At 44.8% G+C, this 19,055-nt stretch overlaps 1 protein-coding gene across 6 annotated transcripts in view; it reads left to right on the top strand.

The window, feature by feature from the left end:
- Positions 1-19,055, top strand: part of DPYD (dihydropyrimidine dehydrogenase) — a 735,717-nt gene that overhangs the window by 211,402 nt on the left and 505,260 nt on the right. For all 6 annotated transcript variants that reach the window (XM_070746537.1, XM_070746536.1, XM_070746535.1 and 3 more), the window contains one exon: positions 18,578-18,739. In XM_070746537.1, the coding sequence (XP_070602638.1) occupies positions 18,578-18,739 (162 nt within the window). The remainder of the gene's footprint in view (positions 1-18,577; positions 18,740-19,055) is intronic.

The raw sequence follows: 19,055 nt of genomic DNA, 5'->3' as shown, positions 1-19,055 counted from the left end.
TGATTCAGATTCCTCCCAGGATGAATATGAGGATATAGAGGATGATGAGGATGCCTTTCAAGGCCTATCAGATGATGAGGAATCCCAAATAAAGGTTCCTCCTCCTATTACTATTTTTCCTTCTCAATTATTCAAATCTCTCCTCCTCAAAGCTAGAATTTCTACGGGATTAGCGGCCCAGGAGAAACAAGCCTCCACTTCCACTGATCCCCCGGAGGAGAATTTACCTTACTTCACAGAGGAACAGGAGGATAACGAGGTAATTCCTATGCCTAAGTTGTTTAAAGATGCTTTACTCAAACAGTGGGAATTTCCAGCCTCTGGCCTTAATCCCTCCACCAAGGACAGAAAGTTGTACAAACTTTCCTCTTCCTATGAAGAGCTTCTATCCTTTCCCAAACCGGATGAACCTGTCAAGATTCTTCACTCGGCAGCGGCTGTGCCAGGCGAGGCGGAGGAAGTCCTCCGCCCAGAGGACAAGCGCATTGAGCAAATGCTCAAAAGAGGATTCACCGCTGATTCCTGGGCCACTAAAAGCTCTGCAGCGGCTTCCTTTTTCTCCAGAGCCATGCTGCTGTGGCTTCGCCAACTTCAACAGCATATTCCTCCCGATGACTTGAGAGGTCAACAAGACTTCAACAAGGTTTTTGCAGCTGCCCAGTACGTGGCTGATGCCACCTTGCAATCTACTAGATTTTCTGCTAAGTCTATTGCAGCTTCTACTACGGCAAGAAGACTCCTATGGATTCGCCCTTGGCAAGCGGGAGTTCGCCAAAAGTGGCAGTTATCCCAGGGTCCCTTAAAGCGCGACCTTCTCTTCGGTGATCTCCTGGATCCACTCCTCACGGAAACCACGGACAAGAAGAAAGTTTTGGGTCCAACCACAAAAAAGGCTACCAAAACGCAGTCCTTTCGTCGCCCAGGGCGCCAACAAGATCAAGCGGCTTCCTACCAGAGATCTCCAGGTCAGTATTCCCCCCGCTTTCGTTCCCAAGGTAGGAACTCCAGGGGTAGAGGGTTTCGCTTCCAAAGGGGAGCTTCCTCTAACAGGGCTTCAAAAAAACCTAGATGGTAATCTTACCTCTATTCCCATAGAGGGTCGCCTAGCTCATTTCGCCTCTAATTGGCGTCTCACCTCCAAGGACCCTTGGGTCATTGACACTGTTCAAACAGGCCTTCTTTTAGAATTTATTTCTCCTCCCCCTAAACGTTTTATTTCCTGCCCTTCTCCCAGGTCATCCTCAGATTGTAACCGTATGGAGGAGGCCATTTCTCATCTATTGTCCATCAGAGCCATTCAACCGGTCCCTTCCGGTCAGAAGGGCCTAGGTTTTTACTCCATCCTATTTATGGTTCCAAAGTCCTCCGGAGGTTGGAGAGCTATTTTGGATTTAAAGAAACTAAATTTATTCATCAAATATAGGAAGTTTAAGATGCACTCCTTGTCTTCTATTTTGGCCGCCATTCACTCGGGAGATTTCATGGTCTCCTTAGACCTCACTGAGGCCTACCTTCACATTCCTATAGCCAAATGCCACAGAAAATTTTTACGTTTTTCCTTTCAAGGCAGGCATTTCCAGTATAGGGCGATGCCATTTGGCCTTTCCTCGGCCCCTCGGGTCTTTACAAAGCTCTTGGGCTCCCTGGCGGCCTATATCAGGGCGTTTCCCATCCACATTTTATGTTATCTTGATGATATTTTAATTCATGGGAACTCCCTAGAGAAAGTGAAAACAGACCTTTCTGTCACCATGTCAGTCCTTCAGGACCATGGATTTTCCATCAACTTTGATAAGAGCCACCTCCAACCCTCCACATCCATTTCTCACCTGGGATCCATTATTGATTCAGAATCCTCCCAGGTTTTTCTCTCTCCCGAGAGAAAACTCAGTATAGTGGAGTTAATTTCTAACATTTTATCTAATTCTTCAGTTTCCATAGTCACTCTATCTTCCCTTTTGGGGAAGATGGTGTCATGCATAGGCATCATTCCCTGGGCTCGCCTTCATGCTAGGGAACTCCAGTGGCTCCTGTTACCTTTTCAGAGATCAGGGCACAGCAACTCAAATCGACGCATTGTCATCCCACTGAGTGTTCGCAGATCCTTCAAGTGGTGGAAGTCTCCGGCCATGGACAGAGGATCCCCGTTCAGGTGCCCGGATCAATTTGTCATCACCACAGATGCCAGTCTATCGGGATGGGGCGCCCACGCCCAGGGGATGATAGCCCAGGGCACGTGGTCCCCGGAGGAAGCTTCCAGGCCAATCAATTGGCTAGAGTTAAGAGCCGTTTCCCTGGCTCTGAAGCATTTCTCTCCTCGCATTCCCAACCGGCACGTTCTCATTCTCACCGACAACATTGCCACGAAAAGCCACATTTGCAGACAGGGGGGCACGAGATCCAAGGCTCTCATGAGGGAGGCCCTCAAGCTGGGCCTTTGGGCGGAAAAACATCTCCAGTCGCTCCTAGCCGATCACATCTCGGGGAGTCTCAACGTCCAGGCGGATTGGCTATCCCGGGCAACGATAGACCCAGGAGAGTGGAACCTCCATCAAGACCTGTTCCATCAAATCACCCTCAGATTCGGCCTACCTATTCTGGATCTCTTCGCGACCAATGCGAACGCCCAACTCCCTCGCTTCTATTCCAGATTTCCATCCCCGGGAGCGGAAGCAATCAATGCCCTCCGGAGTCCATGGCCTCCAGGCCTACTCTACGCATTTCCTCCAATTCCAATCCTCCCGGACGTGATTCACAAGGTCCTCACCGAGAGGGCCCGAGTAATCCTAATCGCCCCTCACTGGCCCCGCCGGCCCTGGTTCGCGGATCTCCAACAGCTGTCCGTCCAGGACCCTTGGCGACTCCCCGTTTCGGGGGATATGCTGCGGCAGGGGGCCTCCTTCCATCCAGACCCGGAGTGGTTCCACCTCACCGCCTGGCTGTTATCAGGAGAGATTTAGAGCTGCGTGGTCATGACCCCGATTCAGTGGAGGTCATTTTAAAGGCCAGAAGGGGTTCGACCAATCGAATCTACGACCACACGTGGTCCAAGTTTCACCAGTGGTGTCTACAGGAAGGTCTCTCCCCTCTGTGCATCCCCATACACAGAATAATTTCCTTCCTTATGCAAGGCTTCCATAAAGGACTTTCCACCAGCACCCTCCGGCGTCATCTGGCAGCCATTTCATCTGTCCTAGGAGGTCCCCGCAGACAGCCTCTCCGATCCTTCCCTGAAGTTCAGGAATTCCTCAAGGGCATAGCCAACCTCAGACCTTCCAAGGTCCACAGGTACCCATCATGGGATTTGCCACGGGTTCTCCATTCCCTCACGCAGGCACCATACGAACCCCTAAAATCGGCGTCCCTCAGGTACCTATCCTTTAAGGTAGCATTCCTGGTGGCTATTACCTCTGCTCGACGCATTTCGGAGCTGGCTGCCCTCTCAATCAGGCAGGACCTTTGCCAATTCCATCAGGACAAGGTAGTCTTGCGACTGGACCCCACCTTCTTACCCAAGGTCAGTTCCATGTTCCACAGATCTCAGGATATTGTCCTACCTTCCTTCTGCCTCCAACGAGACCATCCCTTGGCAATTAGATGGCACACCCTGGATCTCACCAGAGCGCTGAGAATCTATATCCAACGCACAGGACCCTTTCGGAGGTCAGAAGCACTTTTTGTAGCCTATCATCCCAGAGTCATGGGGGCCAAAGTGTCTTCAACAGTAATAGGCCGTTGGATCAGAGGGACTATATCTAAGGCCTATGAGTCGGCCTCCCTCTCAGTTCCAAGGAACATCACAGCGCATTCCACCAGGAGCGCAGCCACCTCGGCCGCTTGGGCGACTCAAGCCCCGTTGGAGGAGGTCTGCAAAGCAGCCACTTGGGCCTCGCCAAATTCCTTCATCAGGCACTACAAGATTGATTCTTACGCTTCAGCGGACGCTGCCTTCGGCAGAAGGGTACTCCAATCCGTTATCTCACAAGATAGCAAGCTAATCCCACCCTAGGGACCATCTATTGGGTATGTCCCATGTGACTGCTGGACCCGCTCCTTCAGTACGGAGAATAGGCGTTGATTGCTTACCTGAACGCCTCTTCTCGTACGGTGAGCGGGTACAGCAGTCATTTCCCGCCCTTGTATGTGTCTTCTTTACCTTTCTATATCTTTCTTCCTCTAACAATGAGAGTTGAACACTACAGAGCTTCACAACTGAGCCTAGTCTATGGATTCGCGAATTCTGGGGAAGGGGCGGATCCGGCAAGCTTTTTTAATACTAGGCTCAGTTCCACCGGATTGGACATGAGCAACCCATGTGACTGCTGTACCCGCTCACCGTACGAGAAGAGGCGTTCAGGTAAGCAATCAACGCCTATTCTAATCTCTGGGGGGAGTTGGTTCCAGAGGGTCAGGGCTGCCACAGAGAAGGCTCTTCCCCTGGGTCCCGCCAAATGGCATTGTTTAGTTGACGGGACCCAGAAAAGGCCAACTCTGTGGGACCTAACTGGTCGCTGGGATTCGTGCGGCAGAAGGCGGTCGCAGAGTTAATCTGGCCCGGTGCCATGAAGGGCTTTATAGGTCATAACCAACACTTTGAATTGTGACCGGAAATTGATCAGCAACCAGAAGGCCAAAAGGATGGGAACGTTTTCACCTCCAATGATAGAGTGTTCCATAGGATGGGAGCCACAGAGGAAAAGGTTTTCTCCTTAATCCCAGCAACTAGATTTCTTTAATTCAATTCAATCTTTACTGTCAATGCACATGTGTACAATGAGACTGGTTGAGGCTCCCTTCATGCAACAGCCTCCCCCAACATAAATACATATCAGTAACTCACAGAGAAAGAAATAAAATCCCTAAGACAATAAATTATACTAACAACACATAATCCTGTATACATATACCCTGTTTTCCCCAAAATAAGATATCCCTTGATAATAAGCCAAATTGGACTTTTGAGTGCATGGCAATAAGGGCAAGCTCTCATTGCAGGGTTTAAAAAGATATATATATATAAGACAGGGTCTTATTTTTGACGAAATACGGGGTGATTTTTTGTTTGTTTGTTTGTTTATTTATTTATTTATTTATGATTGACTGATTAATTTGATTTGATTTGATATTTATTTATTTAACATAACATTACATTATAGTATAGTGCATCAATATGAACATGTTGTACCGGCCATACATGTCTATCATAGTACATACTTATAATGTTATGTTGCATTTAGGAGTCTTGACAGCCTGCAGATAAAATGATTATTGCAATGCGCTCTACATGCTCTTGAAGAGACTGCAATTAGTTCAGAACGCAGCCACGCAAACTGTTGTGGATGTACCTAGGTACACCCACATAACCCCAACACTCCGTGTGCTGCACTGGCTACCAATTGGTCTCCGGTCACAAGGTAAGAGCTGGGAAGACTGTTAGCAGCTAGTTAGGGGTGAAAAAAAAAAGCTACATTCAGAGTATAAGACACACCTCAGCCTCTTTTAGGGAGGAAAAGATGTGTCTCATACACCGCAGGGTTTTTCTAGATGACTCACTGCAGAATGTAGAGCAGTACCTATGGCATTGTCTGTTGACCTATTCCCCCTCTAGGCAAACTGGTATTGGTTGAAATTTGGTGAGAGGAATGACCTAAGGTGTTGAAGAGCCAATCTCTTGAAGCACTTCTTCACTGCACACATTAATGCAATAGGTGAATGTAGTCATTCAGGCAGTTAATTTCTGTTTTCTTTGGGACTGAGATGATAGTGGCTGCTTTCAAGCATGATGGAACACTGACCATTTGCAAGGAGATGTTAACGATCCTTGCCAGACATTTGCTAATTGGTTAGCACAGATCTTTAACACTATCCTTAGCATCCCATTTGGACCCACAGCTTTTCTGGGGTTCACAGCCTTTAATAAAGGTCTCAATTAGTATTCATACAAGGTGAGTGTCTTGGAGTTGGAGGGCCGGAGGGATGAGGCTAAAGGGTCAGGTCTTTTCACCTTGTAGCGGGTGAAGGTGTTCAGCTCCTCTACCAATGAGACATCAGAGTTGGCTGTCTTCATCAAATTGCCCTTGTAATTACTTAGGTGCTGTAGTCCCTGCCACACTTGCTTCAGGTTGTTGTCTGCTAGATGGTTCTCCACCTTTTGTTTATATTATTTTTTTGCCATCTTAATGTCTCTTCATAGGTTTGCCCTGGCCTCTTTGTATTTATCACTTTATCACCTTAAAGGTGGAATCCCGGGCTCTCAGGAGCATCCGTACCTCTGCAGTCATCCAGGGATAACAATTCCTGTAGACTCTGATGCACTTGTTCACTGTTACGTTGTCTGTGCACACTGTTTCAACTCCTACCCTCAAAATGTTGCTGCAGAGCACTGCACACCAAGACAACTAGTCACAAGAACATTTTTTTTCCTGAACGCCATCACTCTACTAAACAAATAATTCCCTCAACACTGTCAAACTTTTTTACTAAGTCTGCACTTCTATTTCTATTAGTTTTTTCTCATCATTGCTATCACCCATTTCCTCCCACTTAGGACTGTATGACTGTAACTTGTTGCTTGTATCCTTAAGATTTGTATTAATATTGGTTGTTTCTTCATTGCTTATTTGATCCCTATGACAATCATTAAGTGTTGTACCACATGTTTCTTGACAAATCTGTATTTTCTTTTATATACACTGAGAGCATATGCACCAAGACAAATTCCTTGTGTGTCCAATCACACTTGGCCAATAAAGAATTATATTCTATTCAATATAAGAGAGCATGGCATTGGTGTATTCATGCAGATCTGGATGTTCGAATATGGTCCATTCAGTGGTTTCAAAACAGTCCTGCAGCTGACTGAGAGCACCTTCTGGCCATATTTTAAAAGTTTTCATGACTGGCTTAGTTCTTTTCTTAAGAGGGACATGCTCCGGGCACAGCATAGAAAGATGGTTGGATGTACCCAGGTGGGGGAGGTGGATTGCTCTGTAAGCCTGTTTCAGGTTAGAATACAGTGTTCCCTCGATTTTCGCGGGTTCAAACTTCGCGAATAACCGATACCACGGTTTTTCAAAAAATATTAATTAAAAAATACTTCACGTTTTTTTTCTATACCACGGTTTTCCCCACCCGATGACATCATATGTCATCACCTGTTCTGTCTGGGTGCCCCTAGACTTCAACACCAACTGGAAAAAGCAGCCAGACACGCTGGTAAAAGCAAAAGCACTTTATAGTTTGAAAAATAAACACAGAGAAAAACCTGTTCTTCCCAACAGGCAGGCTATGAGACTTCACAGCAGAGTCCTGATGGCCAGACAATACAGCAGACTTCTTGCTGGCACACCCACCACTGTAGAGAATAAGACCCACACCTTTGTCCCCCAAGGTTTCAGTATTCAAAGTCACAAACCAGAATTCCAAGACGCCAAAGATCACAGCCAGGTCCCAGGACTCCCAAAGATAATATTCCACAAGCCAGGAAGGGTGGGTCTGCCTTTTCAGCCTTTCCAGAGAGCACCACACCCAAACCCAGCTGTTGCCTCTTTAGTGCTGAAAGTACCTGGCTAATTGTCCCCTTCGTTGTGTTGCTCTTCTCTGCCGGAGATCGATTATTGCTTGTGCATTTTCATCTAAGGAATCCAGGCTGCTTGCTGGGGAGAGCTCCCTCTCGGGGGACTCTGGCTGTCCTCCCTCTCCCTCAGCCTGAGATTCCTCCTCCCCGTCTGCCTGAACCTCCTGTTCCTCATCCTCCCCCTCTGAGCAGGAGAACTGTCTTTAGGCAAGCTAGGTTAAAGTCCCCAGCCACGACAAGAGCGCCCTCTGGATGAGTTTGCTGCTGCCTTGAGATGAGGTATAAACAGCTATAATGATTATCCCAGTGATTTCTCTAGACAGATAAAAAGACCTACATGTGACAGTCATCAGTTCCATGTCTGGGGAACAGTGTGTATGTGTTACTCTGCTGTTAACACACTAGTCGCTATATATATAGATACAGAATCCTCTTCCTTTCTTCTTACCGGAATTGCCATTTCTGTTGGAGTGGTAGATGACATGACTAGTTAACCCCACTGCTGCATTGGGTATTGTTGTACATACTCCTGGTCAGTTGGAGGATGGTGAAGAAATTGTGGGCTCTAATACAGATAGTGTTTATGAATTAGTGGGGGGCCCTGGGTTACAGGTAGTAGAACAGGTGGAAGGCCAGCCACAGGATGGGGCTATGAGTTCAGGATCTAGCGAGGAAGAATCAGACGCACGCTGGGTAAACCCTAAATTCAGAAGGGCCCAAAAACGTAGAGAACAGGTGTCTGGAAGAAGATATTAAGGGGAGGAATGGGTTAAACACTGTAGTGATGTATTTGGCACATCAGGGGGTTAGTGGGGAAGAAGGGTAGAGTTTCAACGTTGCCAAAGAGAAATATGGAGGTTTTCCGTGCTGCTCCAAGTAAGCAAAAGTATTCTGTGTTGATTAACAGTCAGTTCTGCTGTTTTAAAGATCATGCTGTTAGGAAATAAATCTTGTTAAGTGAAGAAGGAGAAGGAATGTGAGAAATGCAATTAAGGAAGATAATGGGCCAAGAGATTTGTGCCAGTATGAAATGTGTTTGAATCCGGAAGAGAAGAGAATAAAATGGAGTTTCTTTGTTTATGAAATAATGCATTTAATAAAAGTTATTTGTAATTGCTAAATTTCTACCAGAAACTAGAACAGGTATGGGTGGTTGTAACCAGGTCTCTGTGACAATCATAACACAGCTTTCATGGATAAGTTTGTTTGCTGTCATCTGCAGCTCGATTTTGTGGGCAAAAGATCTGGCGTTCGTCAAAAAGAGGCTAGGGAGCACTGATCTGTGCGGCTGCTTTCGAAACTGAGCCAACAGACCGGCTCTACAGATGCAGTTTTGTTTCCATTCCTTTTGCCTCGATTGGCACCTCCCCGATGACAATCCATGGAAGCCTCACCAAGCAGTTCAGTATGTCGTGGGACTGCTGAAATTCGTGGTAATCCTGGATTGACTTGCAAACCCAATGTTTAAGAGCTTCATGCAGGTGTAGGCAGGTTTTTGCCCCTTGCACTTCACTGTGCACACAGTGGGGTCCATAGAGGCAGCTTTCTGTGGGATGAATGGAGCGGGCGAGTCCCATTGAGTTGTTGGTCTCATTAGTCGCATTTATATGGTTACATGTGCAATTGCATAAGACAATAAGGAAGTACATGGCAGATATGGTTGTAATGAATTTAAGTTCTTGTAAAAAGTTATTCTTCTATTATTTCACATAAGCTATAAAAAACAAAAAACTTGAGGAAGATTTGGTTCACAGGCATAAAGGCAATTGGTTAGTCCGTATACTGTTGTTTAGATTTCGCCTTTTAATTAATATTAATATCCTTCATTGTTTTCATGATCTTTGAAATAATTTAAAAGTGTTAAAACATACCAGCCACAATGCAGTTCAGAATTCACTTGCTGTATTCTTCTTTAATTTGTTTGCAATATTATTCTTTAATAAAATGGTAGTTCATGATGCATACTTCCCAGTGGTTACATAGTCCATGTAAACTGTACATAATAGGTTTAAATGCAATGAATAATGCATCTTGGCATAAATTTAATCACAATAATAACCCAGTAACAGAGGAAAACATTCAACATTTGAATTTACATAATGGAAGAATTCTAATGAAGACGCCACACAAGTAAATTAGTACGTGAAAATTTGTCTTTTAACTGTTATATAATTAATTTGTTTTAACAGGAAAAAATAAGCACCTGTTGAATAGGTTGCAGAGAGCATTCTATCAATGCATTAAAATGACTCTACATTTGCATGTGCTGATTTGGCATTTATAAGTAAATACCTTTTTAAATTTCAGCTTTAGTGCAAAAGACATCTGGTTTGATATTTCAACTTTCATCATGTACTAAAAGACTCCAACATTCTGACAAATGAATTGAGTTATATTTTCATGCATTGCTTCCTTTAAAATGACAATATAATGATAATAATAATAATAATAATAATAATAATAATAATAATAATAATAATAATTTTTTAGATTTATATGCTGCCCCTCTCCGAAGACTCGGGGCGGCACACAACAATAATAAAAGGCAGTATAACAATAGAACAAATCTAATATTAAAAAAGATATATAAAACCCCAACAATTAAAACCATACAGCACATACATACCAAACATAAAATATATAAAAGCCTGGGGGGAGATGTCTTAGTTCCCCCATGCCTGGCGATATAGGTGGGTCTTGAGTAATTTGCAAAAGACAAGGAGGGTGGGGGCCGTTTGAATCTTTGGGGGGAGTTGATTCCAGAGGGCCGGGGCTGCCACAGAGAAGGCTCTCCCCCTGGGACCTGCCAAGCGACATTGTTTGGTCGACGGGACCCAGAGAAGGCCAACTCTGGGACTTTATCGGCCGCTGGGATTTGTGCAGTAGAAGGCGGTTCCGGAGGTATTCTGGTCCAATGCCATGTAGGGCTTTAAAGGTAATTACCAACACTTTGAATTGTGACCAGAAACTGATCGGCAGCCAGTGCAGGCCACGGAGTGTTGTAGAAGCGTGGACGAATCTGGGAAGCCCCACGATAGCTCTTGCGACCGCATTCTGCATGATCTGAAGTTTCCGAACACTTTTCAAAGGTAGCCCCATGTAGAGAGCGTTGCAATAATCGAACCTCGAGGTGATAAGGGCATGAGTGACTGTGAGCAATGACTCCCTGTCCAAGTAGGGCCGCAACTGGTGCACCAAGCGAACCTGGGCAAACGCCCTCCTCGCCACAGCCGAAAGATGGTGTTCCAATATGTAACTTGATGGTTACCATCTAGATTAGCTAGGAATGTTAGTGTAAGGCAGTTTGCAAGTATGATGGAACAAGACCAGCCTACTCTCCATCTGTTTCTTTTTTTATCATTGTGCCCAAAGCTTTGAAAGCAACTTATTGCTTCACAGATTTTAAAATTAATCTTTTCAACAAATATTTTGTCAAAGCTGCTTAATAATTTCTTCCAATTTTCTATTTGTCATAAGAGAGACTGGACAATTGAATAGAATGTATCCGTGAAGTATAAAAATGGAGAAGACTGCATGTGTATTTCTGGCTCTTTCTTTGTCTCCAGTAGTTGACCAGCTGTGAGTACAGCTGCTTCAAATAATCATAGATAACCAGTTATTTTCTTCCATAAATTTGGAATACTGATATCTTACTGAACTCAAAACATTTTCCTCAAACATATGATACTTACTCATTGAACCAGTCATAGAGCACATAGCTTGCCTTATTACAAGATTTGTTATCAATGGTATGCATGTGTGTTGATTGGATTATTTGAGATATGGGTTTTTAACTGAGGTTTATAGTTTTAGATATTTATATTTGACTTCTTTTTATTGTATTTATGTCTTTTTATATTATTGTAAGCCGCCCTGAGTCCTTCGGGATTGGGCAGCATAGAAGTCGAATTAAACAAACAAACAAACAAACAAATGTTAAATAAGGTTCAGGAGTGAAGTGTTTTTAATAGGAAAGTGAACACAAGAACAAGGGGGCACAATCTGAGATTAGTTGGGGGAAAGATCAGAAGCAACGTGAGAAAATATTATTTCACTGAAAGAGTACTAGATGCTTGGAACAAACTTCCAGCAAGCGTGCTCGGCAAATCCACAGTAACTGAATTTAAACTTGCCTGGGATAAACATATATCCATCCTAAGATAAAATATAGGAAATAGTATAAGGGCAGACTAGATGGACCATGAGGTCTTTTCTGCCATCAGTCTTCTATATTTTTTATAAATAAGTAAGTAAATAAGTTTTTATGCAATCTTCAACTTCTAATTTATCTGGTAGTTTCTATGCTGGCAAGACTATTTTTCACATTTTTTCAGCCTGGTGTGTTTTCTTGTAATGCTCATGATTTTTAAATCAGGATCTTCTGGTTTTTGATGGGATTAAATTTCTGTAAATTTCTGACTGAAGAAAGGATCTTCCTGTTGAAACTGCCATAGGACGGAAAAACTGAAGAAAGAATCTAGGGCCTGTCAAGCACCAAAGGAATCAGGAGATTCAGGCATATAGATGATAAAGATCTACACTGCTCAAAAAAAATTAAGGGAACACGTAAACAACACAATATAACTACAAGTAAATCATACTTCTTTGAAATCAAACTGTCCACTTAGGAAACACTGATTGACAATCAATTTCACCTGCTGTTGTGCACATTCAACTTTTTACAGAACAAAGTATTCAATGATAATATTTCATTCATTCCGATCTAGGATGTGTTATTTGAGTGTTCCCTAGGTGTGGGCTCCTGCCGGAACGCTCGGAACACTGGGAATGGAAGCCCATCCCTGGTGTTCCCTTTATTTTTTGAGCACTATATATAAAGATCTATTGCAAGCTTAAGGTCTCTACAAGACTCTGATCAACTGTCCACTAAGGCAGTGATTTTCAACCTTTTTTGAGCCGCGGCACATTTTTTACATTTTCAAAATCCTGGGGCACACCACCAACCAAAATGACACAAATTAAATAAATAAATAAATACATACATACATACATACATACATACATACATACATACATACATAACCCCCTCGTATATACAATCCCATGTATCATCCCCTTATAAATACAGTCAATCATCAATCATCCCTACTCAAATTTATATCTCATTTCTGGGTACTTCTCCTGTCTTTCCCCCTTTTCTCTCTCATGTTTGTCATTTCTCTCTCTTCCTCCCTTTTTCCCTCATTCCTTTTCCCTCTCACTTCTCCTCTTTTTCCATCCCTGTCTCTCTCCCCCCCTTATGTGTGTGTGTGTATACACACTGGAACCATTTCCAAAACCAGTTGAGGGCTGGGGGTTTTTCTCTTTTATTCTTTTCAAAAAGAGGTGTGGGCTGGGGGGCATTTCTTATTATTTGGGTGCTTTTTACCATATGCTTCAAGAATCACCCCTCTCTCTCTCTTTTGTTTCTCTCTCCTCTCATTCTCTGCCTCAATCATTTCTCCTTTTTTCTCCCCTTTTTGTTCTCATTTCTCTCTCTCCTTTCCTCTCCCTATCTGTCCCTCTTGCTTTCTCTCTCTCTTGCTATCTCTTTTTCTCTTATTTTCTCTCTCTCTCTCTCTCTCTTGTTCTCTCTTATTTTCTTTCTCTCTCTCTTGTTCTTTCTCTCTCTCTCTTTCTCTCTCCCTCCCTCTTTCTCTCTTTTTCTCACTTTCTCTCTTGTTTTCTCTCTCTCTCTTGCTTTCTCTCTCTCTCTTGTTTTCTTTCTCACACTCTTTCTCTCTCTTGTTCTCTCTCTTGCTATTTCTTTCTCTCCCCCCTTTCTCTCTCTCTCTTTCTCACTTTCTCTCTATCTTGCTGTTTGTTGCTGTCACTCACTCTCGTTCTCTCTCCGTTCTTCTCAGCGGAGGCCAGCGAAGGTGATATTCAATGTCGGGAGCGCGCGGGCGGTTGCGCGTGCTCCCTACCCCCCTGCTAGCCGCTCGGAATATTCAAAATAAGAAAAGCCTTCACCGGCGAAGGTTTTTCTTATTTTGAATATTCCGAGCGGCTAGAAGGGGGGTAGGGAGCGCGCGCAACCGCCCGCGCGCTCCCGACATTGAATATTACCTTCGCTGGCCTCCGCTGAGAACGGAGAGAGAACGAGAGTTGGGCCATTTTTTGTCTCCTGCGTTCTGGGTGCGGGAGGAGCCACGCTGAAAGGCAGGAGACAGCGGAGGAGGAGAGGGGGCGGGCGGGGGGCAGCGCCGAAAGGCCGAGGGGGCCGGAGGCACCGTGGGGAGGCAGGGGCGGCCGCGGCTCCCTTCCCTTCTGCTGCCGGCGCCTCCCCCCCCCTGCGGGCTGGCAGGGAGATGAGGAGCGCGCTTTCGGGGAAGCGACGGTGCTTTGGGGAAGCGACGAGAAGCCATGGGCGCGAGGGGGCCGACTTTCAAAGCAACCTTTGCCGGCCTCCCGTGGGAGGGTGCCAATAGCGGCGGCAGCGGGGGGGGGCAATAGCGGGGGGGGGCCCGAACCGCCTTGCGGCACACCTGACCATGTTTCGCGGCACACTAGTGTGCCGCGGCACACCGGTTGAAAAACACTGCACTAAGGGAAATTAGCAGGAGATAAGAGAGACATTCAAGATAGGCTGGACTTAGATGTCTTGCAGATGCACAGGGATGCTTGACTTATTATGTGTTTGACCCTTCTCTTGGGCTCAGCCTAGTCATCTCCTACTAGGCCACTGCTACCACTTGTCAAAGTCTACAGAGATTCTCAAGTCCTGGCTGTCCCAAAAGGCAACTGGACTTGGTTTTTCCTTCACAACATTTTGCTTCGCACCCAAGAAGCTTCTTCAGTTCTGACATGTTCAGAGCCGAAGAGACTTCTTGGATGAGAAATGAAACGTCTTCAAGGAAAACAAAGAAAATCCTTTTGCCATTTGAAAATGCCTCTTGAAAAAGCACTTTTGGGACATTTGTCAAAGGAAAGTAAATATTTAAGTATTACTTTCCGAGCAACTGAGTAATGGTCTGAGACTAAGGGGCTTAGATGCATTGCCTTTGTCATGGTCAGACCATTTTCTACTACGGCTTGACTTCCTGGCTCCAATCCTTCCCCGCAGGGAGGCGGAACCAATTAAGATGTTCCGCCCCAGACGCCTGATGGACCCAGAGGGCTTTCAGACGGCGCTTGGGGTTATACCAGAGGCACTTGTCCACAGTTCGGCAGAGTCTCTTGCGGAAGCCTGGAACAAGGCCGCAGTGGAGGCTCTTGACCGGATCGCGCCTTTGCGACCTCTCCGAGGCGCTAGACCCCGTAGAGCTCCATGGTTCAACGAGGAGCTCCGGGAGTTGAAACGCCAGAAGAGACGTCTAGAGAAGCGATGGCGGAAGAGTAGGTCTGAATCCGATCGAACACTTGTAAGAGCTTTTATTAAGACTTACAAAGTGGCGCTCAAGGCGGCAAGATGCGCGTACCATGCCGCCTTGATTGCATCAGCGGAATCCCGCCTGGCCGCTCTGTTCAGGGTGAACCGCTCCCTTCTTAATCAGGGGGGAGTTGGAGAGCCCTTGAAGAGCAGTGCCGAGGAATTTAACACGTTTTTTGCTGATAAAATCGCTCGGATCCTGGCCGATCTCGACTCCAATTGGGAAACAGAGTCGACTGACAACGAGTCAGTCGAGGTGACTGGGGCACGTACTTGTCCACCTGTCTGGGAAGAGTTTGATCTGGTGACACCTGATGAAGTGGACAAGGCCATTGGATCTGTGAGTTCCACCACCTGTTTACTGGATCCATGTCTCTCCTGGTTGGTCTTGGCCAGCAGGGAGGTGACACGGAGCTGGGTCCAGGAGATTACCAACGCTTCCTTGGGGAGGGGAGTTTTTCCAACTCTCTATAAAGAAGCACTCGTGCGCCCCCTCCTCAAGAAGCCTTCCCTGGACCCAGTCATTCTAAATAACTATCGCCCAGTCTCCAACCTTCCCTTTATGGGGAAGGTTGTTGAGAAGGTAGTGGTGCTCTAGCTCCAACGGTCCTTGGAAGAAGCCGATTATCTAGGTCCCCAGCAGTCGGGTTTCAGACCCGGTTACAGCACGGAAACTGCTTTGGTCGCGTTGATGGATGATCTCTGGCGGGCCCGGGACAGGGGTTTATCCTCTGTCCTGGTGCTCCTTGACCTCTCAGCGGCTTTTGATACCATCGACCATGGCATCCTTCTGCACCGGCTGGAGGGGCTGGGAGTGGGAGCACTGTTCTTCAGTGGTTCTCCTCCTACCTCTCCGGCCGGTCGCAGTCGCTGTTAGTGGGGGGTCAGAGGTCGACTCCGAGGTCTCTCCCTTGTGGGGTGCCTCAGGGGTTGGTCCTCTCCCCCCTGCTATTTAATATCTACATGAAACCGCTGGGCGAGATCATCCGAGGGCATGGGGTGAGGTATCATCAGTACGCTGATGATACCCAGCTTTACATCTCCACCCCATGTCCAGTCAACGAAGCAGCGGAAGTGATGTGCCGGTGTCTGGAGGCTGTTGGGGCCTGGATGGGCGTCAACAGACTCAAGCTCAACCCGGATAAGACGGAGTGGCTGTGGGTTCTGCCTCCCAAGGACAATTCGATCTGTCTGTCCATTACCCTGGGGGGGACTATTGAACCCCTCGGAGAGGGTACGCAACTTGGGCATCCTCCTCAATCCACAGCTCACATTAGAGAACCATGTTTCAGCTGTGGCGAGGGGGGCGTTTGCCCAGGTCCACCTGGTGCACCAGTTGCAGCCCTATCTGGACCGGGACTCATTGCTCACAGACACTCATGCCCTCATCACCTCGAGGTTCGACTACTGTAATGCTCTCTACATGGGGCTACCTTTGAAAAGTGTTCGGAAACTTCAGATCGTGCAGAATGCAGCTGCGAGAGCAGTCATGGGCTTACCTAGGTATGCCCATGTTTCGCCATCACTCCGCAGTCTGCATTGGTTGCCGATCAATTTCCGGTCACAATTCAAAGTGTTGGTTATGACCTTTAAAGCCCTTCATGGCATTGGACCAGAATATCTCCGAGACCGCCTCCTGCCGCACGAATCCCAGCGACCGATTAGGTCCCACAGAGTGGGCCTTCTCCAGGTCCCGTCAACTAAACAATGTCGGTTGGCGGGCCCCAGGGGAAGAGCCTTCTCTGTGGCGGCCTCGACTCTCTGGAATCAACTCCCTCTGGAGATTAGAACTGCCCCTACCCTCCCTGCCTTCCGTAAAGCTCTTAAAACCCACCTTTGCCGTCAGGCATGGGGGAACTGAAACATCTCCCCCCCGGGCATGTACAATTTATGTATGGTATGTTTGTGTGTGTGTCTGTTAGTATATTGGGGTTCTTTTAAACTTTTTCTTTTTAAATATTTAAACTATTTGGATTTGTTATGATTGTTTATGCCATGTTGTGAGCCACCCCGAGTTCGCGGACAGGGGCGGCATACAAATCTGAATAATAAATAAATAATAAATAAATAAATTGAATGAAGAGGTAAGAAGCCATGATTCTTACTTAATATTTCACGTTAATGAAGAGGTAAGAAGCCATGATTCTTACTTAATATTTCATGTTAAATTTTGATCCCCCAAAGAACTAGAGCTTTTTAAAAAGAGCTTAATGATTGTAAGGAAAATGTCATATTCAAGTAAAAAAATGGAAGCCTCATTTTGACTATTGTAAGCTGTAGTGTATGTAGCACCTAATAGTCAACCAAACCAAATTGTTGTCAGAAGGTCTCTTAAATGGAGGCTGCAGAAATAGGTGTGAGGGCGAAGCATTTGAAGTAGCTCTTTAACTCCTTCAATTTTTTCTCTTACATTTTTAATTAATATGTCTAGTGGGCTTGCCCAGTGTATTTAGTTGCTTCTCCTATAAAGATCAGCCACAAATAGAAAAAATAAAAACCAAAGGATGGGATAAAGTTTGATGAATGAACAGAAATCAATTTCCCTCATGCTTCTCCAACTTGTACCCTTTAAATAAGTTGGATGGTTTTTAAATTTTATTTATTAGATTTTTATGCTGCCTTTATTACTTTTATAAACAACTCAAGCAGGATCATACATAATACTTCTTCCTCCACCTCTTTTCCCGCCACAACAACATCCCAGTGAGGTGGGCTAGCCTGAGAGAAAGTTAGGGGCTTTCACGCCTAAAGTGGGACTACAACATACAGTCTCATGGTTTGCAGGCTAGTACCTTAACCATCACAAAAACTGTCTCTGTATTTCTTAAATCATTTCTCAAGTTTTGTATACTGTGTTGGAAAAATCTGCTCTAATAAGGGCAATATTTGGCATATCTTTTATTTCAGCCTGCAGATTTGAGGGGAGGGTTAGTAGAAGTACTCTCTATATCTTTTGATATTGTAAATAATGTGTTGGGAGATACAACACTCAATTGTTGATGCAAAAGAAAATACAACACTTATTAGATGTTGAGGTGTTTGGTGTGAGGCAAACCAGCATGAAGCTGCCCTTACTCTCTCCAACAGCTGATCTGACTGAATCTTTGGTAATGTACCAACATTATGTGTCTGTTTTATACATTAATAAGTCTACTTTGCCAGAGGTCAGTAATGAAGCTAACAAATATGCGATCAGTAATAATGAGAGGAAGTGTCTTGATGGATCTTTCAGATGAGATTAACGTTATGAGTAAAACTGTATTATCTTGCAGTTTTATCTAGCAAATTGATTTAGGATTTTAGGGTGCCATTTTAGATACTTTCACAGATTCAGTATTATTTCTACAAAGAGATAATTTTGCTATGAATAGATGGGGAAGAAGCATAAAATCCATCTCAGCTAATAAGAGAATTTCAGTCTTTAAAAGATGACATGATTGAGAGTGTATTTAAAAAAATCTGTAAGAATAGGTAAAGTGCTTTTTGTATGAAAGCATATATTATTGTAAAAATAATTATGGATAACACCGCACATGTTATACAGATAAAATGATACAAGCAGCTTGTCTAACATTCTATATTTCCTCTAATATGAGATTGCAATTCCCCCCCACCCTCTGTTTCTGCAGAATTACTATGGAGCTGCCAAAATGATATTTTCTGACAATCCACTTGGACTATCATGTGGGATGGTGTGTCCAACTTCTGATCTCTGTGTGGGAGGATGCAATTTATATGCCACTGAGGATGGACCAATTAATATTGGTGGACTGCAGCAATTTGCTACAGAAGTAAGTAAAATGTATTTAGTTAGTTCTATTTTTCCTTCTTCACTTTGCCATGGGATTTTTCAGTAGTTGTTTTCATTTGGAACCCAATTAAAGCAAATGTGATCAGATTCTTTTTCTTCATATAGAACACAACGCAGAGAGTTACTAGCAACTAGTTTTATGTTCTAATGTATGCACTTATTATCATTTATTCAGTTTTTCAGCTCCACATATAACTTTCAGGATAGATTTACAAATATAAAGTTAAATGCATATTGGATCTACACCCAGTTAGTTATCATTGATTCATTTTTATTTTTTAAAAAAATCATCATTA

The sequence above is a fragment of the Erythrolamprus reginae genome, chromosome 3, assembly GCF_031021105.1.
Source record: "Erythrolamprus reginae isolate rEryReg1 chromosome 3, rEryReg1.hap1, whole genome shotgun sequence".
In the NCBI taxonomy this organism is placed as follows: domain Eukaryota; kingdom Metazoa; phylum Chordata; class Lepidosauria; order Squamata; family Dipsadidae; genus Erythrolamprus; species Erythrolamprus reginae.
Note: the sequence above shows the minus strand (reverse complement) of the source record. Positions and strands in the feature narration are given on the sequence as shown.